This window comes from Pristis pectinata, chromosome 17 (assembly GCF_009764475.1).
Source record: "Pristis pectinata isolate sPriPec2 chromosome 17, sPriPec2.1.pri, whole genome shotgun sequence".
NCBI classification, from domain to species: domain Eukaryota; kingdom Metazoa; phylum Chordata; class Chondrichthyes; order Rhinopristiformes; family Pristidae; genus Pristis; species Pristis pectinata.
In genome coordinates, this window is record NC_067421.1 from 12,904,856 (window position 1) to 12,930,577 (window position 25,722).

Sequence of the window (25,722 nt, forward strand, 5' to 3'; positions counted from 1 at the left end):
TATCGCCCTACACAAGTCCTCATTTTGGGAAATGGTAAGTATTTAAATACCAAACATGGTGGTTGTTTGTTTTCTTGATACAAATCACCTTTTTCCATTCTATAATATCTGCTCAGGAATGTTTTGCAAGATCCCATTCACCCCAATGCTTTCCAAATGTACCTGGTCAACATTCATTTCAAATCATCCAAACTTTTTTCTGCAAATCCATGTCTATGGTTTTTTAAAAAATTCTCTTCCATTGAGAGAAAGTGTCACAAATTAATTTTTTCGTTGGAAAGAACCTAACCTTAGTTACTGATGTACTATAATATTGTTGCATTGGTGTTTTTGTATGGAGATGTCATTTTCTTAACAAATATTCCTTGATTTCACACTGTTCATTTAAGCATCAATAATGTTGGCTTTAGTTGCAACCTTTCCAAAAATTGTGATTTAAATGATACAATGTTAAAATTAGTTCAATAGGCACTTCAAATATTTATTGATGCAAGCACTGGGAATATTGATACATGTAGCAGGCTCTTTAAAGCCTATTCTGACAGGTAATTGGTTTGAGTTAAGGTGGCAAAGTTGAAAAATTACATCTTCAATTTCACAATGCAAGCATGCTTCACTGCAATCAGTTAATTACTACAAGACCACATTTCATTCATAAATTATCTACAGGTGCAACACTACTAGGGGCTCCTGCCCATTCACTTGTGTTTTCTGATTTATAATTCAGTGATTTTGAAGAAGCTTCTGTGTGTTTAACCTGGGGTAGACTCAAGCATGTTTAACTTAATTTATATAATTCAAAAAGTACAAATACTATTTAGTTTTATTGGTATTATACTGTGCCTATACAGTTCACCATATAAATTACCTTGTATTGATATGTTTGTAGAGAATCAATTACTGCCTTTCAATACCAAATTTTGATTGTCATGAAGCAATCTGTTTTCCTGCCATTATAGATTCTCCAAGCATTCCTAAAAGTATCTCAATCTCAGATCAATGTTAAAGGGTCCAATTGAATTGACTGTCTGGTGGTTTCCAAACTACTCGATTACAGCTGCTTGCAGATAGTATGCCATGGATTTGCACAGCCCCATCACAAGTTCATGACAAGCTTAGTGTCTGATGCTGGCACTTTGTGCTGGATTCCCAGTGCTGCAGTGTCCATCTATATAATCCTACACCAAGTTGTTCTCATTGATCAGACTCAAACATTCCCTTAGCTGCTGACTAATTTCATGAATATGCACATTTGTCTGTCTAAGACAACTAATACATTCTGAAAAATAAGTTTTCAAGTGGTTCTGTTTCTTTGGAAATAGTAAATATTTAAATATATCTTCACTAAGTTCATTTGGTTTCTTGATTCAAATCCATTTCATAGTCTGTGTAGGAACATTTGGTGAGATTGCCCTTGCCCTAATACTTTCAGTGTGAACCTGCTCATTTGTTTCACTTCTTCTCAAATCCTTCTCCATTTAGGATAATAATTAAGTGTTTCATGGTGTTCATTAATGACTGGTTACTGTATATATTCCATTAGTTTATATATGGGCACTGTGAGAGAATATTCAATGAAATGACAATTATAACATGCATATGTAGAGCAATACAATATGGGTAGCTGTAGAAAATTGCCAACATAGAGAAATTGGTTTATGGATAGTTGTCAGGAACGGAACCCTTGCATAACCCAGGGACTACCTGTATTTTGTCAAGATATTTCTTGTATAGGTTTAAACACTGAATTCAGTTTTCTGAATTTCTGGTTCTGCTGATCAATTTTCTGAATTAATCTGCAGATTCTGCAGCATATGATCTGGATTATCAACCAATCCTACTTCTGCCATCAGTTCCCTGCCCAGTGATTGAGACAACAAATCAGTTGCCTTATCAAACATTACAGGATGTCAGTGAACAGTCACACATTTGAATATCATGGAAATACAAAACAAAATCTACAGATGCTGTGAATTTGAAATAAAACTAAAACAAATGCTGGAAACACTCAGCAGGTCAGACAGTATCTGTGCAGAGGGAAACTGAGCTAGTGTTCAGGTCATAAACAATCTCTCTCCTTCTAACTCTCAGATGCTAACTGACCAGATATTATGCATCAGTATTTAACTGAACATCATTTTCCTGTACTAACCCTATCAACATCTGCCATGAGTATACGCAACAAATGAGCCTCCACAGAACTTTGATACAGAATTCCAAAGATTCACCACCCACTAGGTGAAGAAATTTCTTCTCTCCTCAGTCCTGAATGCTCAAATCCTTATTTTAAGATTGCGACCCTTGGTTATTTATGTTATGGCAGGCTTTAAGATCTTTTCATTGATTTATCTTCACTTGGTTTGCTTGAGCCCATGGAAATTTCACTTGTGAAACTCCTTGGAAATTTCCAGAAAGGTCTTTCCTTTTGTTTCTGGAAGGAAGATTCCAATAAATAATGCAAAGAGGAGGCTAAAAGAGAGGAATGGCACATAACAGAAACTGCCCAGTCCCTCCTGAAAGAGAGAAAGACAGAGTGAGTGCAGCAGAACAGACTTTCACAACTGAATCAAAGCTATTTTGTCATTTACTATTTTTATTCCTCCCAGTCTCACCCTTTTACTTACTTGTTTTTTGGGATCTGGGCATTGCAAGAAGGCGACTTACTACCCATCTCTAACTGCCCTTGAGGGGCAGCACGGTAGCATAGCAGTTAGCATAATGCTATTACAGCACCAGTGATTGGGGTTCAATTCCCACTGCTGTCTGTAAGGAGTTTGTACATCCTCCCACATTCTAAAGACACATGTGTTAGTAGGTTAATGTGGGCGTAATCGGGCCTGTTACCATGCTGTAAAGTAAAATTTTACAGAAAGTGGTAAGCTGCCTTCTTGAACCACCGCAGTCCTTTTGCTGGTGGGGAGAGAGTTCCAGGATTCAGACATTGTCAGGATGGTGTGCAACTTGGAAGGTGGTGGTGTGACTGTGTTTTATACAACCCAGAAACTACTAGGTAATTTATACTGGGACTGAATCCCCTCTACCCGTCAAACAGCACAAGGCTTTCCAAAGAGCACTTTATTTTGAATAAACAGGGACTGATTACAAAAATCCTGCCAAACTCCACAAGAGCTTCTGTATCCCTGCTGATCTTGGTCTGTCTTCAGCAGAGGCTACTGCTTCATGCTCTTGCATCCCCATCAAATGGGATTAGTATAAATGGGTGCTCGATGATCAGCATAGATTCAGTGCACCAAAGGGCCTGTTTCTTTGCTGTGCAACTACTGAATTCACCAATAAGGATGGCACTGTTGTTGAGGAGATTGACTTTTACCTTGCAGAGGTTGGACACTTACTCTTTTAAACATTTCCTCTTACCTCCCCTTGAATCACACACCCACCACCGAACCATTGCTTCATCTGCCCTGGAGCTTTTCCATCCAATGAACTCTAGCGATATAACCACACAGCAGCTACTTCTTTTCTAAGATTCTCAAGCATCAGCCCTGATGGAACCATTGTTTTAGTTTATTCTTGCCTCACTGATTTCTTCCCGTTTTAACTCTATTTTACCCCTCTTCACCCAGTGTCTTCAAACTCATCTGATGTCCTTGGCAGCTTTTGCATTTCTTGGTCCTAAACACTTAACCTTCACTATGATCCTCCAGTCCTTCTACACTGTCATCCACCTCTTTGAACAAAGGGCAGACTAGTTCCCACCTAACCCCATCGTCCTTGGCATGACTGAAACAAAGAGAAACTCAGTATGTCAGGCAGCATCTGTAGAGGTATAAACAATACTTCAAGCCCACCTTTCATCTGCCTGACTGAATTTTTTCCCACATTGACCAGCATTTTACTCAACTCCCAACAATTCCTTCAACTAGAAGATATTGCCAAGGTGGTATGGAAAATGTATCGTTGATTGACTCCAGGAGAAAGGAGCAGGTCTCCTTGTGATATTATAAGGCATGTGGATATGTTTATTTTTTGTGATACAGGGGACATTTTGTTCCAAAACAACTCTGGATCCATTTTTGGGTAAACTTTTACCCCCTGCTGAAATTTGTTCATTTTCAACTTTCCCTCAACATTACACGGCTCACCTACAATTCTACCATTGCCAGCACTTCTCCAGTTTCCTGCAAGGATGGTATTCCATTATCTCACTTCTGTAGCTAAAAAGATCCTCAGTAGCGCTCGTTCTAGTTCTAGTTCCCTCACTTCTGACTTCATCCCTTCCTGTCTCTCCTAGAAGGATATACTTCTGCTTCCTTGTCTAAAATTTCCACCACACCAGCCACACGTCATTCTCTGGCATTTCTTGCACCTCCAGTCTGATGTTACCAAGAAGCAAATAGTCTCATCCTGTCCTTTTAAAATTCCAAATGGATAGCCTAAATTTCCACAGCCCTTCCCACAGCAATAACAAGGAATGTAATATTGTCCCTTCATGCCGTCCAATCCCCAAACACACTTCCCAAGTACAACCTTATTTTATTTAAGATTGGGTGATTACTATGTGGAATACTTCCAGGTGGGTGTGGTGGCACGGTAGTGTAGTGGTTAGCATAACGCTATTACAGTGCCAGCGACCCGGGTTCAATTCCGGCCGCTGTCTGTGAGGAGTTTGTACGTTCTCCCCGTGTCTGCGTGGGTTTCCTCCGGGTGCTCCGGTTCCCTCCCACATTCCAAAGGCGTACGGGTTAGGAAGTTGTGGGCGTGCTATGTTGGCGCCAGAAGCGTGGCAACACTTGTGGGCTGCCCCCAGAACACACGACGCAAAAAAATGCATTTCATTGTGTTTCAATGTACATGTGACTAATAAAGATATCTTGATCCTTCAGTCACCTGTCACTTTTATTCTCCATTCCACTCAAAACTTTCTCTCTGCCTTCAGCTTTGTACACTGTGCTAGAGTTCAACACAAGCTCGAGGAACAGCTTCAATTGCAGAAGTTGAAGCTTTCCAGACTCATTAGCTGGAACTGTTTGACAACTGCAGATAATGATTGCGTTATTCACATTTACCCTTCCTCTGCCCCATTACCCCCCTTGCCTTACACCATCAGCCCTTCTGATCTTTAAACTCACTTGTCTTCCACCTTGCATCTTTCCTCCTTTCTTCCTTCTCTTTTCCAGTATCTTAAAACTTACCACATTCTAATTTTTTTCCAGTCCTGATGAAAACTCATTGACCTGAAACACCAACTGTTCCTCATTCTGCAGTTGCCACTTAACGTGGTTATTTCTAGTGTTTCCTGTTTTCACAATATAGGCTATGGATAGTTAAGCAGTAACGTTATAGAGAAAAAAAAATTAATTTGTCATAATATTCAAAGTTAAAGGTTGTCTACATTCATGATACTTACAACGAGGAATGGGAAAGTTAACCCAACAATTATAAAATTTATCCAGTGAAGAAAGCCATTGATCATGTAGGCTGCAGGCCTTGCAGTCTGGTCAAAGATCTCCATTGGAATGATCCCAGTTACTCCAGCTAAAGATAGAGGAATCATAATGGAGTTACAGTGAACCAAATAGAGCATCAGTAACTCCTTGCAATTATTCAAACTCTACTTATCACATGCAGACAAGAATGAACACCATATCACAAGACTTCTCCATCATTAGCAACACCAACTGTTGAGTTGTTAACAACATTATCTGCAGCCTTCTAGGCACAAGTTATGACATTTCTGTATCAGGAAGCTAAGAAATTTCAGTGCGAGGGTCTAGAATACATTTGTTATCAACCCTATATTGGCCAACGAGTTGGAGGAAGGAATGTTCTCAAAGAGTCTATTTACTCAGAAAACAAAATCTATTTAAAGAGCAAAGGAGAGAGAAACCACCGCTACTTCTCCCTGTAAAAGTGGAGTAATTTCACCAGAAAAATAGTGAGTAAAGGACAGGTATATACAAATTATACACAAAATTAATCTGTTACTTACTGTTATGTGGTCACTAAGCTTGATTGATAGGGAGCCTACCCAATGATCTCCACGTTGTAGCATCAATACTTTATGCAAGCATTGAATAAAATTTCCCCAAAGTGCACACCAACAGATCCCAAGTCAAGCAGGGCAAAATGGTAGGTGCCAAATGTCTTGTTTTCCATTAATCTGGTGGCTCTTGATTCAACCCATCAGCTCCCTATTTCTGACCAGAGCACCTTCAGTCACTTTGTCTTTGTATCTGAACTCTACAAGAATAGCTCACTTATATTACAGTTTTGAAGGACTCGCAGTGAGACATTAACTTTTATTGTCCTCAACACCTATTGCATTTTACCAACATTTAGAATTTTCTTTACAGGATGCAATAGTGACTTACCTGGTCCAATTCCAAAGCTTAAGATGGATGCAAAGATGCAAACCACACTTGCATATGGCATCCAGCTAATCTTGTCCTAGTTGGAGACAGATTGCATTAGTTAGACGTGCAGGGCTTATCTCTGCAAGTAAACATTGGACAGATTAGTTCTACCAGTACAACTGAAAAACATACTTAGAGATAAAGTTCATAGCTCTCAAATGAATTCGAGTTTCTTTTCTTGCAACAAATGACTTGCTCAAGCCAGACCCAGGTTTGATTCTGTTTTGAGTTGGTTGAGCCTGCAATAATTGGGAGACGTGCAATAATTAGCCTCATTATGTATAGGTTAGGGACAGAAATTAGCTGCAATTATCTCTCTAGATACCTTTCAGTAATCTGTACTCCAGCTGGCATTTGTTGGCATTGACTGGATACAAGAAAGAGCAGGAACAGACTTCCAGTTCTCTCAAGCCTGGTCTGCTACTCAATAAGATAGTGGTTAACCTAACCTTGACCTTGGTTCCACTCCTCCTACCTGTTCCTTATAAAACCCTATCCACCTCTGCTTTGAATGGATTCAATAACTCCACCTCCACAGCTCTCTGGGGTACAGAATTCCAAAGAAATAACTCACTGAAAGAAGCAATACATTATAATTTTCATCTTAAGTAGGCAATCCCTTCTTCTGAAACAGTAACTCCTGGTTCTAGATTCCACTCCAAGAGGAAATCTCAGCTTCTAGCCTGTCAATCTCCTTCAGAATCTCAGGTTCCAATAAGACTACCTCTCACTCTCCTGAAGCCCAATGTATAACCCAATTTGCTTAGCCTTTGCTCATAAAATAACACTTTAATCCTGGGAATCAATTTAATAAGCCTTCTTTGAACTGCCTCCAATACAAATACATCCTTCTTTAAATAAGGAGACCTACCCAGCACTCCAGGTCTGTTCTCACTAATGCTGTGTACTTGCAGCCCAAGTTCTGACTATTATACTTCATTCCCCGTTACAAAGGCCAACGTTCCATTTGCCTTCCTCACACTTGTTCTAACATGCTTAATGTACATAGATACCAAGAACCCTTCACGTCACTACATTCTGTGGTTACTCTGCATTTAAACAATATTCTGCTTTACTATTCTTCCGACCAAAGTGGACCGCCTTATACTCATTTGCCAAATTTTTGCCTCCTCACTCAGCCTCTCTATATCCCTTTGCAGAGTTTTGTGCCCTCCGCACAACTTGCTTTCCACCAGTACTATCAGAAATTTTGGCTTGTGAAACTATTTCTTGAGCTGCTTTTCCTCCTGCCTGATATCTCCGCAGTATTCACAGGCATGATTGATGCACTTTGGTCAAGGTATGACCCAAGAAGGAGCCAATGGCTTCAAAATACAAGAGGGGAGGGAAAAACAGTGAGGTGAGAGGAAAAAAAACAGAAAATTACCATTATCATTATTTGATGGGAATAACCAGTGAACATGGCTATATCACATTCTTTTATCTATACTTTGGCAGAGGAGTTAACCTGTTCATTGTTAATTAACATCCAGAGGACTTTCACAGGGATGCTCTGCAGGCCAATTCATAATTATCAGTGACAGCACAACAGCACCAATTTGTATTTACATAGCTCCCTTAAGTCAAAAAGCACCTTATTGTTCATAAATGGACACCAGCCCAAAGACCACAAAAGATGTGAATTAAAGGAGAGAACTCCAGACGGCACAGGGGGCAGAAAAGAGATCCACTACCTCACAGGTCCAGTGACCCAGGCTGAATCCTGACATCTGATCTGGTCTGTGTGGAGTTTGCACATTCTTCCTGTGGCTGTCATCCAGATGTTCTGGTTTCCAAAGATATGCAGGTTAATTGGTCAATGTCAATTGCCCTTAGTGTATAGATTAGCAGTAGAATTTGGAGGGGGCAGGGTTCTTGATGGAAATGTGGAGAGAATAAAATGGTTTGGGGTGTGATTAGTGTAAAAATGGATACTTGATGCTCAGCACAACTCAGTGGGCCGAAGGGCCTGTTCTGTGTTGTATCTCCCAATGACCCTAAACAGCATTTTGCGGCCACAAGTTAATGTACATCAATAAGAATGGAAATGAAAAGTGATTGGCTCTTGGTGAGACAAGGGATGCCTAGGGCAGAGTTTAGGAGAAGTCAAACAAACCCAGGCAAGAGAAATGGGGCACAGGTCAAGAGAGCCTTACAGTATTGAGTCTGGAGGTGACAAAGGTTTTGAATGAGAGTTTAACACCAGATGGACTAAGACAAAAGATGCAAGGAAGTAGGTCATCTGACTGAACACAGAACACGGGATTAGATAACTAGCCTGGAATCACCCAAGATGTCACGCTTGTGTACAAGTTCAAACTAAGGCAGTAGTTAGGAAGGGAGATAGTCATTTGAAAAAAAAATACAGATTTTGCTGCTGTGAGCAAAGATAATGGCTTTGGTCTTTCCAATGATTAACTGAAGGAAATCAATGCTCCTCCAAACCTGAATATATCAGCCAAGCAGTCTGAAAAGACAGAGGGAGTGAAGATCTGAGAGGAGGGTTGAGAGAGGAGGTGCAGAGGTGGAGGTTGGTGAACGGAAGGCACAATCGTGGAGTAATGGGAACAAGGGCCAAGGATCTTGGAAGCTACATAGTTTTGGACTGCAGCAATGGATGAGTTATCAAGATCAGACTGCAGCAAGTAGCAAAATTTTGACAAAGTGAGTTTAAGTCACTTACACTCTGATTGCAATGAGTTAGGACTTCTGTCACTGCAAGCAAGAAACAGATTCCTGCACAAACATGCAGGTGTTCCGATCTGCCACAGATGTGAATCAATCCATCAAGTTCACTGTGTTCCAGTGTTTTATTCTTGATGTAATCCAGTTGATTTCTTCCCAATTCCCAGGAAAAACACCAGCCAGTTAAATACTAGATTAAGTAGTACCATTCATTTTAATGAGAGGCAATGCTGCAAAAACCATATAATTTAGTTGTTTTTAAAGTGCTTTCTTACACAAGATGTTTTTATTTACAATAATTGTTTTATTGAATTTTAACAGTTGCAACATGATGATTAACTTTAGTTTTTTCATGTTTTGAAAGTTTATAAATGTCTGAAACATTCAGGCAGCTTGACAACTTCATCAGCAAGTTCAACCTGGGGACATGACTTTTCCAGCTGCTGGGATTTACAATCAGATGGTCCTGTATTTCAGAGAGATCAGGGTGGAGCTGAAGGTCTCTGCTCAAGATAAGAGTGACTTTAGTGGGTTGGTGAACTACCAGAAATTACGAACCATGATAAACAAATTGATTAACTTTCAATCTAAAGCACCTCATGCACAAGTTCTTTTCCTTGCTTTCCTTTTAGGTTAAATATATATTAAGTTTTATCGTCAAAGCTTCACTGTCATTGAATGCAGCTAATTAGAATGACTGAACAAACCAGAGTGCATTAATCTGAAAATCAACTCCAAGTTGCTAAACATTGTGCTGGACAGTAAAAGCCCTATACAGAGGCTGGTTCAATAATGCCTTAATCTTTGTTTTGATGTCATTCCTGCATTTAACCAACTAAAATCCATAAGAACTCTTGTAATGGGAGTTTTGATATTAACTCCATTCACAAGACTCTCCACTTCTGTCCATTTTAATGAAAGAAGACACAACATGGAAGTGGCCTCTGAAATGGGAATCACTACTGAAAATTCACTGTTTCCAACCTGATTCTCCTTTTAACTGTGAAAAAGAGACTGACTCACTTGGAGAGTCAAGGAGATGGTGAACAATATTCCACAGACAACCATCAGACTGTAACCTCCTGCAAGCAGCAGCCTGCGCCCAATTCGGTCAATGAACAGGTTCTAAAAGGGGAGAATCAAATGTTAGAACAAGTCAATAATACATCTGCTGCAAGAAGCACTTTTGGGCAAATCTGTCAGAATCTCATGTGTCATCCATACAGTAGCACAGAGCTTAGCATAAACACAAGTTTACGATTCAGCTGGACCCTATTCCTGAAGTTTGGTGCGATCTGCCATGAATCACACAGGATCTGGTGCTGTCATACAGCGTGGAAACAGGCCATTCTGCCCACCACATCCATGCTGACCAGTGGGCACCCATCCATATTAACCCCATCTTCCAGCACTTGACCTGTAGCTTTCTATGCCTGGGTGATTCAAGTGTCAGAATCATACAGCACCGAAACAGGCCCTTCGGCCCAACTGGTCGATGCTGACCAAGATTCCCCATCCATTTGCCAGCATTTGGCCAATAACCTTCTAAACCTTTCCAATCCCTGTACCTACCCAATTTTCTTTTAAAAGTTGTTATTGTACCTGCCTCAACCATTTCCTCTGGCAGCTCATTCCACATGGATACCAATCTTTGTGTTAAAAAAAAAGTTAAATCTTTCCCCTCTCACCTTAAACCTATACCCTCTAGTTCTTGATTCCCCAACTCTGGGAAAAAGACTGAGTGCATTCACCCTATCTATGCCCCTCATGATTTTATACACCTCTAAGAGCTCCTCTAGACAATTTTCAGATGCTGTCAGTGACTCTGCTTCCACCACTCCCTCAGGCAGTGTACTCAATACTCACTGGGTGAAAAAGATCCCCCTCAGATTCCCTCTAAATCTCTTACCCCTTACCTTAAGCTTAAGTCCTCTAGTTTTATCTACCTCTGATACAGGGAAAGGTTTCCTGCAATCAATCTCTTCTATAACCCTCAATTTTATATACGCCGATCAGGTCTCCTCTTAACCTCCTCCTCTCCAAGGAAAACAGACCCATCCTCTCCGATCTCTCTTCATAACTGAAGGGCTCCATCTCAGGCAACATCCTGGTGAATCTCCTCTGCACCCTCTCTAGCGCTATCTCATCCCTGCTATAGAGTGGTGACCAGAACTGCATGCAGTACTCCAGCTGAGGTCCAACCAATGTTCTAGAAAGTTGGTGCATAACCTCCCTGCTCTCATATTCAATGCCCTGACTAATGAAGGCCAGTACCCCATCTGCCTTCTTAACCATGTTATCTGTCTGTCATCTTCAAGGATCTTTGCACTTATCCACCAAGATCCCTCTGTTCCTCAATACCTTACCATTCGTGGTCTATGTCCTAGCCTAAGACTATCCTCTACACTATCAAGAACTCCACCAATCTTTGCGCTATCTTCAAACCCAGCGATCATGCCTTCTGCACCCAAACCAAAATCATTCACGTATATTATAAATAACAAGACTCCTACCACATGCATCGAATTACAAAAACCCCCATACCATCAGCCTCTACCTCCTTTTGCCAAGTGAATTTTGGATCCAATTTACCAACTTGCCCTGGATCCCATGGGCCCTAACCTTTTGACAAGGTCCCACATGGGAGGTTTGTCCAAAGGCCTTACTGAAGTCCATGTAAACCAAATCTGCTTCACTATCCTCATCAATACACTTTGTCACCTCTTCAAATAATTCAGTCAGATTGGTCAAACAAGATCTGCCTTTGACAAAGACACAGCAACTGTCCCCGATTAGTCCCCGCCCTTCCAAATGATCATTAGTCCTGTGCCACAGAAATGTTTTTCCAGTATCTTCCCTGCTACTGATGTTAGGCTCACGGGTCTGCAATTACCAGGCTTCTTCCTGCTGCCCTTCTTGAAAACAGGGATCACATTTGCTGTCCTCCAGTCACATGGCCAAAGAAGATTTAAAAATTTCAACTGGAGCCCCAGCAATCTCTTCCCTTGCCTCCCATAGTATCCTGGGATAAATCTCATCTGGCCCTGGGGATTTGTCCACCTTTAAGCCCATTAAAGCATTGAGTACCTCCTCTGTATTTATGGAGACTTGCACTAGAATTTCATTTTCCCCTTCGTTGAATCCTCCAACTACAAAGTCTGTTTCCTTTGAGAATACAGACGAAAAGTATTCACTTAGGACCTCACTTGCACCTTCTGGCTCCATACACAGATTGTCCCTAATGGCCCTACTCTTTCCCTGGTTGTTCTTTTGTCCTTGCTTATAAAACACCTTCAGATTTACCAAGACATGACCCATCAATGATGTTTCTTGACCTGACTCTGCCTTCCTCATTTCCTTTTTAAGCACCTCCCTACACTTTTTAGACTCTTGATGGGCCTCTCCTGTCTCTAGTTCTCTATCTGCAATCTGCTTCTTTTCCTCCTCTTTATCCAACCCTTAATGTTCAGGATTCCCTTCATGTAACCCTTGGATTTCACTCTTACAGAAACATATTGGACTTGAATGCTCACCATTTCTCCTTTGAATGCTTCCCATGTGCACATCTTTGCATCATAGACTGATTAGAGATCATCAACCCAGAACCTGAACTGTTTCTCACTCCACAATTACACTAGTTTAGTACAGATAGGCAAGTAACCTATTCAGAGCATGGTGTAGCCTAAATGAACACTGATATCCTTGACAGTGGTTTCACAGCCTAGGCTACAGTGGACCAATGCAGTAACCTATTATACTCTGCTGTAGACTGGATCAATGCAGTAATCTACTCACAGCTCAGGACAGTGTAGTAATCCTTTCATTGCCTGGTATGGAAGAGTATAGTAATCCATTCACAGATTTACCATGTTAGTATAACAACCCGATGTTGTACAGTAATGTTTTCACAACTGCTGCTATTCTCTATTCAGTCACTGTACTGGAATACAAGATCACTAGATAATTATGCATGAAGGCCATTCAGTCCATTTTGATTCATCTATTCGGGCACATAACCCAAAATGTAAATTCAACTGCTTTCTAAATTATTTCCTAATTTTTGGTTTTCTACTCTATAGGGAATTCTATTTCGCAAGTTGAACAATACATGAAAATTTAGTAACTTCAGGCCTAAAATTTAAATACGACCCAACAACCCAACCCACCTTTATGTGTCAGGTTTCAGATCAGGTGTATATTTTGATGCAACATTCGGGTTCAGGATGTGTCAGGTGATGCCTTGTTAGCCTGGCTCAGCACTTTATTCAAGTCATGTTAACTTGCTTTCTATTACCATGTGTGCTCTTGGATCATAGAGAGAAGCAGTGTGTGAGCATTACTTGTCTTCTGCAATTGCCTCTCGGTCAGGTTGGGTATGGAAAAACTAAGTCCCAAGGCCTGGGTTGGCATGGGTCAGACATCCACCTTTAACCGGTTTACACCCAAATTCTATTTTTGCAGTTTAATTTTACGTATTCCTGTGACTTTTGCTGTATCCCTAACAGTTATAAACCCCTGTAAGATCATCTCTCAGTTATCCCTTTCCATAATGAAAAGCCCCAGTCTCTGCAACCTTTCTCATAATAGGATGCAAATAAAACTAAAAGAACCTTAATAGAAAATGAAACATTACGCACACTTGTCAATGCAGTAACTAGCTCACAGCATCCAGTTCCAATAGTGACATATTGGATCTTTTCATCAGGAATTCCCGCAGCACGAAAGACATATACAGCGTAGTAGTACATCTGTTGGGCCAAAAGGAATTAAACTCTGAATCCAGCAAGATACAACCTGGATCTGTTAACACACCAGACTGGGTAAATAATGCACATACACAGAGGAATTGCTGTTCCCATGGAAGTCTACTAACCCTTGACATAAAGTGTGGTTTGCTCTTCCCTGTGATACACAGTGCTATACAATATATACATGCTCTGCTATTTTGAGTGTTTATATTGTTATGTATTTTGTTGTATGCATGTATGTATATTTTATATGTGTATTATGTTTATATTGTTATGTCATTCATATCCTTATCCTTTTGCATTGCCATCTTCAAACACTTGTGCATGTGAATGCCCAGTTGATTTGTTCATGCACCCCTATAATCATAGACAGTACAACACAATACAGGCCCTTCGGCCCACAATGTTGTGCTGACCTTAAAACCTCACCTAAAACTATCTGACCCCTTCCTCCCACATATCCCTCTATTTTAAATTCCTCCATATGTTTATCTAGGAATCTCTTGAATTTGACCAATGTACCTGCCTCCACCACCGCCCCAGGCAGCACATTCCATACCCCAACCACTCTCTGGGTTAAAACCTTCCTCTGATATCTCCCTTGAACTTCCCACCCATTACTTTCAAGCCGTGCCCTCTTGTATTGAGCATTAGTGCCCTGGGAAAGAGGCGCTGGCTGTCCACTCTATCTATTACTCTTAATATTTTGTACACCCCTATCATGTCTCCTCTCATCCTCCTTCTTTCCAAAGAGTAAAGCCCCAGCTCCCTTAGTCTCTCCTCATAATGCACACTCTCTAAACCAGGCAGCATCCTGGCAAATCTCCTCTGCACCCTTTCCAACGCTTCCACATCCTTCCTATAATGAGGCGACCAGACTTGGATACAGTACTCTAAGTGTGGTCTAACCAGAGTTTTGTAGAGCTGCATCATTACCTCGCGGCTCTTAAACTCGATCCCACGACTTATGAATGCTAACATCCCATAAGCTTTCTTAACTACCCTATCCACCTGTGAGGCAATTTTCGGGGATCTGTGGATACGAACCCCCAGATCCCTCTGCTCCTCCACACTACTCAGAATCCTGCCATTAACTTTGTACTCCGCCTTGGAGTTTGTCCTTCCAAAGTGTACCACCTCACATGGTAATATGGTACCATTTGACGTACATCGCCTTTCCACTTCTGTCCTTCCATGAAGCTTTATGAAATGCATTTACAAGGGCAAAGTCCTGCATCCAGCATAGGTTTGAGAAAATGAAGCTTGCATTTAAATGCCATCCATTTGAATAAAGATTTACACAGCCACTATTGTTATTTTACATTTCCAGTGTAAAACTTGCTTTGGACCTCAATCCTACTTACAGCATCATTGCCACATAACTGCACGGCACTGCCCAGCACAAAGGTGATGATCAGCTGCCTTCGGACAGTAGGGTCTCTGAACAGTTCCCATATTCTCTTTGCATTTTGACCTTCAAGTGCAGTTTGCTCTTCCAGCATTTCATCCATTTCTGCAGTCAGGTTGACATCGCCACGCAACCGTTTTAGTGCTGTAAAAAAAAAACAGGGGGTGGTGTTACTGGCAATCAGAGGGCCAATCATAAACTAGCATAGTCTGACAGATTCACCAACAGTTGCTCACTGCACTTCTCTCATTTAGTGAATCTGCGAATGCTTTACATGATAGGCCAAATCATGCTGACCCAGTTGCCTCACCCAGAATGGCCAACTGCTGTCCCCAAATGAGTAGGTGCAGAACGCCTCTACAGCAAGTTCAGCAGCAAAGCAAAACTAACAGCTTCTTGCTAAATTTATTAGCAAGTCATGGAATTCCACATGTGACAGTACACATAGACCTACTGTGGTTTAAATAGCTGAATGATAGCAAGATCCACCTATTGCTATTGAAATCTCCTCTTCCCTACAAAAAACAATCCAAGTTTTGAACATTGCAACTGTACTAGCCTTAAACAGCTTTCCATGGGGAAGAAGGTTCCAGATTTCAATGACACTTTGTATGAAGAACTGTTTCCTGATATCATCCCTAATTCTGGGCTCCCTCTCCAAAGGAAACATTTTGTCCTTATCTTTCTAGTTAACCCTTCAATAACTTTAAACAGTTTGCTTATAAAATGTTAAGGGATGATATAATCAGAAATTTAGACACTTCAGCACTCTTCATAAATTACTTCTGGTAAATACATGTCTCAATATCAGGTGACGATACACAAGAACATAAAGAAATAGGAGGAGTAGGAACCTTGCTCAAATATTCAATACGATCATGGATGATCTATGCTGGTCTCAATGCCTCCTCTATGGCAGTTCCCCATAACCCTCAAGAGGTTGCAAGAGGTCATGGCAGTAAATGCCCTTATCCCCGGTCCAAAGAGTATATAAAGACAAGTCGGTGAGGTGTCAGAGAACTGGCTGGTCCCACTGGACCCATTCGCCAATAAGACAAAGCTTTCAGCAGTAGAAAATGAAAATAGTTTTGTTTTACTGTAGTACAAGTCATGCCTCTATGATCACTGGTTAGTCCAGCTTTCTCTAGGATCCCCTAACCAAAGAAAAATAATGTATATTCTCTTCTCTTAGCATTTCTTACCCTTCATGCACAAGTTCTTGTCCTCCCTGTCGATCAGCAAGTACCTTGGGCTTTCTGGGCACCATGGAAGAGTGGTGAGTTGGATTAAAGCTGGTAATGTGCAGGATGACAGCAGGATGGGCCACAATCCTTCCCTGCCAAGTACCTCACTGCAAGCAGAATTACAAAATGACCGCACTTGCTCAAGAATACAAATAGTGCTACCAACAGTCAATCAACACGGTAGCAGCATGCACAAAGGATCAGCAACAAACAGTTCAGTTCAAAGTGTACAGATCATGTATAGCACAGGCTGCCACCTACAATCAGATAAATGAGTCAAACCATTTACTGTCATTACAGAATTACATACAAAGGAGACACAAAAGACTGCAGATGCTGGAATCTGGAGCAACACACAAGACCAGATGAAGGGTCTCGACCCAAAATGTCAACCGTCCATCTCCCTCCATAGATGCTGCCTGACCCACTGAATTCCTCCAGCATCTCGTGTGTTACATCACATACAAGGGTGTAGTTTATGAAGCAATGTTGAGGCGAGGAGGGGATGACCTTTTCATACAGTTCAATAATTTCAGACAGCCAAGGCAAGGACGTCAAGCAAATTGATTTAGATATTTTTTCTTTGTTAAAGTGATGTTACTTTAGTGATGAGATTATGAATATATCCATTAGCACTTTGGGATGCTCCCAAATTGAAGACTTCCTTATTTTTAAATATGTTGCTTACTCACCTGGAAGATTTTTAGCCTCTGGTATTGAATACCAGGTACATTGTGATAGCATCAATAAGTCTGCTGCAGGTGCTGGGGACTTGTCTATATATGATTTTTAATTCAGTGACAGCACCCACCTCTGGACTTAGGGATGTGAAAAAAAGTTGCCTGTGGTTGGAACTTGGGAGATACATGGTGAAACCTGAAGGGTTGGGAGCTGGCATGTGGCAGGCAGATCCACATCACTACAATAGTTCCTAAAATGGCAGAAATGGGCATTAGAGATGGCTCAGTTGGGACAACAGGCTGATTTGCTGCACCATGAGAAAGGTGGTGATGGGAAGAAGGGGGAGATGTTCACAGAGCTCAGTGAGCACCATCTTGTTGAAGCAAAGCCTGCACTGGCTTGCACTGTCTGCATAAACATTGTGCCCCCACGGAGAAGTCCAGATAAGAGCATCTGTGCCTGTGAACCAACAGTGCACAAGGTCTTCAGTGATTAGCTCTTCTTTGCCTCCTTCCCTATGGTCCCCATGGCAGTTTTGATTGCAGAAAACTAAATACTGAGCTTTTCTTGCACTTTTATTAAGAGTGAAGTAATGTCAAGCAAGCAGTGAGCCTTGAAGTTCTGTGGAACAGCCTGATAAAGATCATAGTTTGTATGTGATTGGTTTACTGTAAGGTGTGTTCTCAGGGAAAACAGCATTAGTAAGAGCTGGTTCTTCTGCAAATAAGCAACAGATGTCACTTTTCAAACCAGTAAAGTTGAAAATTGGTCTGGAAGGAGGCAAAGCACTATTGTTGACATCATTTGGGCCAATTTCACATTAGAACCACGCATCTAAAGCTAATGAAGATCTTAACAGGAAGTCCAGGATTGAATTCCCCAAGTGGAGTTAAGATGCCTGGAAATAATCAGAATTTTGCTTTACTTTCAACCACACGGCACATTTTCAGCTGTGCGAGAACATACTTCTAAGCTTTTGCATAGATACTGCCTGACCTGCTGAGTATTTCCACCATGGGAAACTAGAAGTTGCAGTGCTGAAGTCAATCACAAGCAAGCTTAAATCAATAGTTAAATGCCATAGTACTGACCTAGCATTAGAGGTCCAGATCAGGATTCAAACACTGTTCAGTATAAAATATATAACACATGTAAGTGTAGCAACAATCATGCAGCTGGTAAACTGTGAAATCAAAAGCATTATGAGAATCAAGTTTTAGAGGATGATACACTTTTAATGTTACCTAGACGGGAGTGTAATTATCACTTACATTGACAATACTAACACCAAAAATCAAAGAACCACACTTCATTATGTATCGATATTTAAAAAAAACACAAAAGGGTTTGAGTTGCAACCTCTAAGATAAACAGTAAATAATGGGCATGTTGAAATTATTTACAGTTTTATATTGGATACGTTGTAAACTAGATCATAATGTTCATATTGTAGAATGAGAGGTATCCAGGAGTGTATCAAGGACTGGAATGTTATCAAATGTCAAACAATTGTTAGAGAGCATGATGAGTAGCAAAGCAGGCTTCACTGCGGTTTGGACAGTTCATACATAAACCAAAGAACTTTAGGGTGTAGCTGTAGCCTTCTCAGTTCATAATAAAAAGTTCACATGTTCCAGGGATGCAAAGTGAGAGGATGTCATTTTTGGCGCCTTATGTTTTCAATCAACTTACCTGGCAACAACTTGCATTTAAATAACAATTTTAAATATAATCAAACATCTGGAGCCATTCACTGAAGTTGTTATCAAGCACAGTTTGACACTGAGTACACAAGGAGATGACAGATCAAGCAATCAAAACCTTTGCCATAGTAGTAAGCTGCAAGGAGCATCTTAAAGGAACAGAGAGGAAGAAGGAGAGATGGGAAGGTTTACCGAGCAAATTCTAGAGTTCAGGCTGTAAACACTTGAAAGGAATAAGCACAAATCTCAATGTTTGGTCCCTGGGTATAAATTTTCTTTATAAATGCATTGTGAGCAATAGATTTTATTCAGATTTTGACATTAGCATTTAGATACATTAAAGCAACAACCTCCAGTATCTAAACTATGTACAATATTGTAAATAAGGAAATGATTGAACTTACCCAAGACCTAAAGTCTGTCCGACCACTAATCCCGCTGCAGTGAATGGAGCAAATGACAAGGCCACTGTGCCTCGTACCTCCTTTGGTGCACTCTCACCAAGATACATAGGGTTGATGTTCATTCCCACACCTCAAGAAAAAAGGAAAAGAAAATTGCATGAGGTACAGACACTGAGCCTGATAGAGCTGGGCATTTCTATCTTTTTTTATTTCTAGTTCTCCCCAAGTATAACTTTGCACTGTTTAGTTCCATCCATAAACCTGTTCAACAAAGCACTAGTTTACTGCTTGTGTGTCAGCTTTTGTAAAACATCTCCACTTCTTTTAATCCTTCCTTCCCCCTGCTCCACTAAGACAAGATAATAAGATATTTATTTATTAGTCACACGTACATCGAAACACACAGTGAAATGTGTCTTTGTGTTACTGAGAATGTGCTGGGGGCAGCCTGCAAGTGTTGCCACTCTTCCGGTGTCAACACAACATGCCCACAACTTCCTAACCCGTACGTCTTTGGAATGTGGGAGGAAACCAGAGCACTCAGAGAAAACCCATGCAGACACGGGGTGAATATATGAACTCCTTAAAGACAGCAGCGGGAATTGAACCTGGGTCGCTGGCGCTGTAATAGCATTATGCTAACTGCTACACTACCGTGCCGTCCAAAGTAAGGGAACATGGTTCCTCATAGCAAGTGAGGATACGATAAGTGTCAAAAGCTATTTAACCACATGGAGGGGAAAGAGGTTACAGGCCGGTCCAAATCGGTTTTCCGCTGATGCCTGGAGTGGTCTCATTTCCAGCAGTTTCAGTGATCATGATTGTAACCAATCTCCCCAAAAGAATTTACAAAGAACATAGAACAGTACAGGACAGGAACACGCCCTTCGGTACACAATGCCTGTGCTGAACATGATGCCAAATTAAACTAAATCGCTTCTGCCTGCAACTCATCCCCTTCATTCTGAGGCCAACCGCTCTAGAGGACTTTTAAGTTTGAAAATACCATACACTGTCTTACACCTCACCAGGAAAGAGCAAAGATATGATATCTTTATTAGTCACATGTACATTGAAACAGTGAAATGCATCTTTTTGCATGAAGTGTTCTGGGGGCAGCCCGCAAGTGTCGCCACGCTTCCGGCGCCAGCATAGCATGCCCACAACTTCCTAACCTGTACGTCTTTGGAATGTGGGAGGAAACCAGAGCACCCAGAGGAAACCCATGCAGACACGGAGAGAATGTACAAACTCCTTACAGGCAGTGGCCAGAATTGAACCAGAGTCGCTGAGAAGACTGACAAAGTTAACAGCCAGATGTTTTCTCATATTGCCCTACAACAATAAAGGAAGCCATTTGGCCCACCAAGTCCAGCAATCCCATTCCCTTATTTACTTCTCTGTCACAACTCCATTCACGTCCCCCTGACCCTTCTGCTACCCACCTGCACTGGGGGTAATTTAAAGCAGTAAATTAACCAACATGTCTTTGGGGAATGGGAAGAAATCAGAGCACCCAGGATAAACCTGCACAGTAGAGGAAGAATGTGCAAACACCACACAGACAGCACCAGAGGTCGGGTTTCAACCCGGGTCACTGGAGCAGTAAGGCAGCAGCACCATCTGCTGTGCCATCTAGCCAACCATGACGAAGATATTCTCAAATCAGCTACAGCAGTGTACCCAAATTGTATAAACAAATTAGAGTTGGTTAAATTACCACAACATTTAAGTGAACTTAAGATTTCAATAACTTCCAAGAAGACAGTGGCCTTGGAGCAAGCCCCATCTCATTCCCAGTGCTATACCAGCCTACAACATCAGCGCACCTCCTTTGTAATTACATGATGTGAATGAAAACTTAATACCTCAAAACAAAAAGATACCTGAGCTTATTCCACAAAAGAATCTCCCAATTAAAATCATTTCAAAGGATTGGGCCATCTTGCTCAGCCCCATTAGCAAAGCACCAATGAATACAAAGATATTGCTCAGTAGCAGCGAATTCCTCCTGAGAGAAAAGAAATGGAAATCAGTCAGTAAAATGTGTTGGCGGTGTCACTGTGTTAATTGATTATAGCAGCAAGTTCTACTCAGAGCTAGTTAGCTTTATACTGGAAGTTTACTGGTCCTTTCATCAGAAACAAACTCTTCTGAAGGGTAGTTTGGACTCCCTAACAACCTGAAGGCTAAATGCATTAGTAATGTTGACCCAAAGTAAACCTCAATTTCATTCCAAGATCTGTATTGACTTTGTAACTGCAACCTTTTTAAGTAAAAAGGTTCTACGTTCAAATCCCATTCCATGCACTTGGGATTGGATGGCTCCACCACACCTAAATTAATCCCCAAATGTCTTCAGAAATCCATTCACCAGCCTTTCAAGACAGTAGTAAATCCTGAACTATTTTCTTCAAAGCACCTTTGTTTGATCATAACAATATGAGAAAATGAGCTGGAGTAGGCTACTCAGCCCCAGAAGCCATTCAAAAAATAACGCCTGATCTCATCTGTGCCAGTTCCCCACAGCACTCAATTCCTTGAAGCTTTTTTAAAAAATTATCTACTTCCTCTTTAAATACCTCCAGTGATCCAGCCTCCACAATCCCGAGACTCATCACTCTCAGTGAGAAGTTATTCCTGTGCAGTTTTAAATGACCACCACCACCTAACCTTGTAACTACGTCCCCGTTCAACATTCTCCCGCCAATGGAAACATCACAAACATCTACGTTGTTGTACTTCCTATGATCTGGTATATTTCAATAAGATCACCCCTTATTTTCCTGCACTCCACAGAAAATAGATCCAATTTTATTTGCCGCTTGTGAGAGGATAATCTTCTCATCTCAGGAATTAGCCTAGTAAATCTTTTTTTTGCTCCATCTCTCATGCTAGTATGCGCTTTCTTAAATAACAGGAACAAAACAGTACTCCAGGTGTGGCCTCACCAGTACCCTGTACAATTATAACAATACTTCACCACTTCTAAACACCAACCCTCTTGCAATAAATGCCAACATGCCATTTGCCTTCCCAAGCAGTTGCTGCACCCATCTGCTAAAGCTTTCCCATCCTTCCCAAGCAGTTGCTGCACCCATCTGCTAAAGCTTTCCCATCCTTCCCAAGCAGTTGCTGCACCCATCTGCTAAAGCTTTCCCATCCTTCCCAAGCAGTTGCTGCACCCATCTGCTAAAGCTTTCCCATCCTTCCCAAGCAGTTGCTGCACCCATCTGCTAAAGCTTTCCCATCCTTCCCAAGCAGTTGCTGCACCCATCTGCTAAAGCTTTCCCATCCTTCCCAAGCAGTTGCTGCACCCATCTGCTAAAGCTTTCCCATCCTTCCCAAGCAGTTGCTGCACCCATCTGCTAAAGCTTTCCCATCCTTCCCAAGCAGTTGCTGCACCCATCTGCTAAAGCTTTCCCATCCTTCCCAAGCAGTTGCTGCACCCATCTGCTAAAGCTTTCCCATCCTTCCCAAGCAGTTGCTGCACCCATCTGCTAAAGCTTTCCCATCCTTCCCAAGCAGTTGCTGCACCCATCTGCTAAAGCTTTCCCATCCTTCCCAAGCAGTTGCTGCACCCATCTGCTAAAGCTTTCCCATCCTTCCCAAGCAGTTGCTGCACCCATCTGCTAAAGCTTTCCCATCCTTCCCAAGCAGTTGCTGCACCCATCTGCTAAAGCTTTCCCATCCTTCCCAAGCAGTTGCTGCACCCATCTGCTAAAGCTTTCCCATCCTTCCCAAGCAGTTGCTGCACCCATCTGCTAAAGCTTTCCCATCCTTCCCAAGCAGTTGCTGCACCCATCTGCTAAAGCTTTCCCATCCTTCCCAAGCAGTTGCTGCACCCATCTGCTAAAGCTTTCCCATCCTTCCCAAGCAGTTGCTGCACCCATCTGCTAAAGCTTTCCCATCCTTCCCAAGCAGTTGCTGCACCCATCTGCTAAAGCTTTCCCATCCTTCCCAAGCAGTTGCTGCACCCATCTGCTAAAGCTTTCCCATCCTTCCCAAGCAGTTGCTGCACCCATCTGCTAAAGCTTTCCCATCCTTCCCAAGCAGTTGCTGCACCCATCTGCTAAAGCTTTCCCATCCGTGCACAAGAACATCTAGGTCCTTCAGTACTTCACTCATCTACAGTCTTTCTCAAAACATCAGACAAGATGATATTCCTTCGAGTGGCCCATGGACTAATTTACTCACATGGAAGAGACAAGGATCCATCTCACAGACAAGGATAAAATGAAGGCGCTACAACCAAAGTCGGGTTTGGGAGCGGGGTAGGGTGGGGAATGAGCATTGCATCAATCACATTGTCACAGGCGTGACTGCTGTATTATAGATCACCTGTACAGGTGGAACCATGTCATCGTCCAGCAAGTTATGTTTAAAGTCAATTAGAGTTAGAGAGAACTGAACAGGTGAGTATTACTTAAAGGGAACAATGTGTTAATAGGAAAGGCAGATTAATATCTATTGGATGTGAAACTTCAATGAACTATTAAAGGAAAATTGGAGTTTTATGAGCTTTGACCAGTTTTACCCCACCTGGAAGGTTTCAGATTGGATTCAGAACTTGTATCAGTCACCTATTACAGAAGAAATGTCAAATTTACCAATTAGTTACCTGCAATTGACCTTTCTGGAAAATGAGGAAGGAGCAGAAAGAGGAATATTACTACACCATCCATCCAAGTCCATTAAGGTGACATAAACTCAATACCCAATTGTCAACAGATTTTCAGAAACAACTGCTCATGGAAGAGAAAGATGTAAGGAGAGAAAAACAATGACTAACGTATGGAGGAAAAAGTCAGAGAGGAGCAAACAAATAATATCTTTGTTCCCTACAATCTAGACTCACTCTGAGCCTTAATTTACTGACTGTTGTCTGGGCACAGGCTGGATGGTTACTAGCTCTAAACCACCGAGGCACTTGTGTTTCAATACAATTTGTAACTGTAGTCTGATTCAGTGGTGCTCAGAACTGGCTTGAACTTTCTGACATGCTGTTTAAATACATGGAAGCTGTAACATTCATACCAGCCTCCAGATCACTGGTTTTCAAAGTGTGGACCAAGACCTTTGGGCTCGTTGTGGGATGGTAAAAACGGGTCACTATATCTGCTTCTTCAAATAAATACCAGTCCGCACTTTGCAGATCTTATTGAGTGTTATTGGTGAACCACTTGCTTGAAGTTGGTTAACTTTAACAAGAGTGGAAAAGAGGAGCAGTCTACTAACCCACCCTGAGGAAAGGGGTTGCTTGATATTTTACTGAGGTTGCCTGCCTCAGATCTGTTTCTCAGCGCTAGTCAGCTATCCCAGGCCTCAAAAAACCCATCTAGGGTAAGAATGCAAGAGTCAAGGATGAACAGATGAACACTGTTCAGTGGCCAGGAAGGTTGTGAGTATATGTCCCAGCTCCCAGAGCAAACTTGCTCCCCTTACTCCATCTCTGCATTTCACCACTCCAAAACCTGGACAAACTTGCTCTGAAATTGAACCCATATGTGCCTGTCCTTTATTCACAGACGTATTTTGTAGCAATTTTGAGTGTTTGCGCACATTTTCTGTTCAAATCTCTTCCATCAGGAAATTGGACAGGGCACTTACTGTCATAATTTACCCTAACAGACGTTTCATTTCCCCACCTAATTTTGTAGATCTCATGTCATCAATGTACACAACTCATTTTAATAATTTAACAACAGAAGATGCACAAACAGGCCAGACAATACAACCTTCATAAATAACTCTCAATAAAACAAGGAGTACATTCTGCTTGAAGTACTGAAACCTACAGAGATTACAGTCACTCCTTGTAATATTGTGTTTATATGCAGCCCCTGTTAAAAAGAACTCAGTGCCAGCAGCCCTCTATTAATGGAAGTGAGCAGACCCTCCATCTGTGGTCACAATGCACACTGATTGCTGGGGATTGGTGATGCATGTGCTGCCACCCTCTCTTCCTCATTTTCCACTTCTCCTAAGTTCCTTGATTCTCCTCTACTCCTGCTCTCCATTATCTCCATGGCTTCCTCAGGGAAAAGGAATGGTGTCCAGACACAACCGTGTGGAACGATGCCTCGATACCTTTAAGCCAGCCACAGAACAAAAATTCATAAGTTGCCAAGTTCTTAGTCCATATTCACCAATTAACATTTTGTTATCCCTCACTCTTCTGAATGGGAAGGTCATATACCACTCGCAGCACATAATGGTAGATTTCTCTAGGTAATATTTAACCTTAACATTCCTCTTGTAGTTCATACCTGCCAAAGGTTATGGCCATGGGTCCAGCAATAAGTGCACCGATCAATCCTCCAACAGAGAAGGTAGTTACAATAATAGTCCAGATCAACGTGATTACACCACTTTCCAAACCTCTGCCATAACGCTCAATCCACGTCTCATTGATGAACATTTGGATAAACTGTTATTTTGAGGTAAAGCAAAATACAGATTTAGTGCTGCTTCT

At 41.5% G+C, this 25,722-nt stretch overlaps 1 protein-coding gene across 2 annotated transcripts in view; it reads right to left on the minus strand.

Moving 5' to 3' along the window:
* Positions 1-222: 222 nt before the first annotated feature.
* The window catches only part of LOC127579356 (solute carrier family 2, facilitated glucose transporter member 11-like), a 45,667-nt gene continuing 20,167 nt past the window's right edge, over positions 223-25,722 (minus strand). For both annotated transcript variants that reach the window (XM_052032094.1, XM_052032095.1), the window contains 10 exons: positions 25,517-25,677; positions 21,134-21,258; positions 19,248-19,377; positions 16,418-16,566; positions 15,172-15,359; positions 13,697-13,807; positions 10,083-10,184; positions 6,333-6,408; positions 5,369-5,496; positions 223-2,513 (listed from right to left, as the gene is read on the minus strand). In XM_052032094.1, coding sequence (XP_051888054.1) covers positions 2,382-2,513; positions 5,369-5,496; positions 6,333-6,408; positions 10,083-10,184; positions 13,697-13,807; positions 15,172-15,359; positions 16,418-16,566; positions 19,248-19,377; positions 21,134-21,258; positions 25,517-25,677 — 1,302 coding nt within the window. In that variant the 3' untranslated portion in view covers positions 223-2,381. The remainder of the gene's footprint in view (positions 2,514-5,368; positions 5,497-6,332; positions 6,409-10,082; positions 10,185-13,696; positions 13,808-15,171; positions 15,360-16,417; positions 16,567-19,247; positions 19,378-21,133; positions 21,259-25,516; positions 25,678-25,722) is intronic.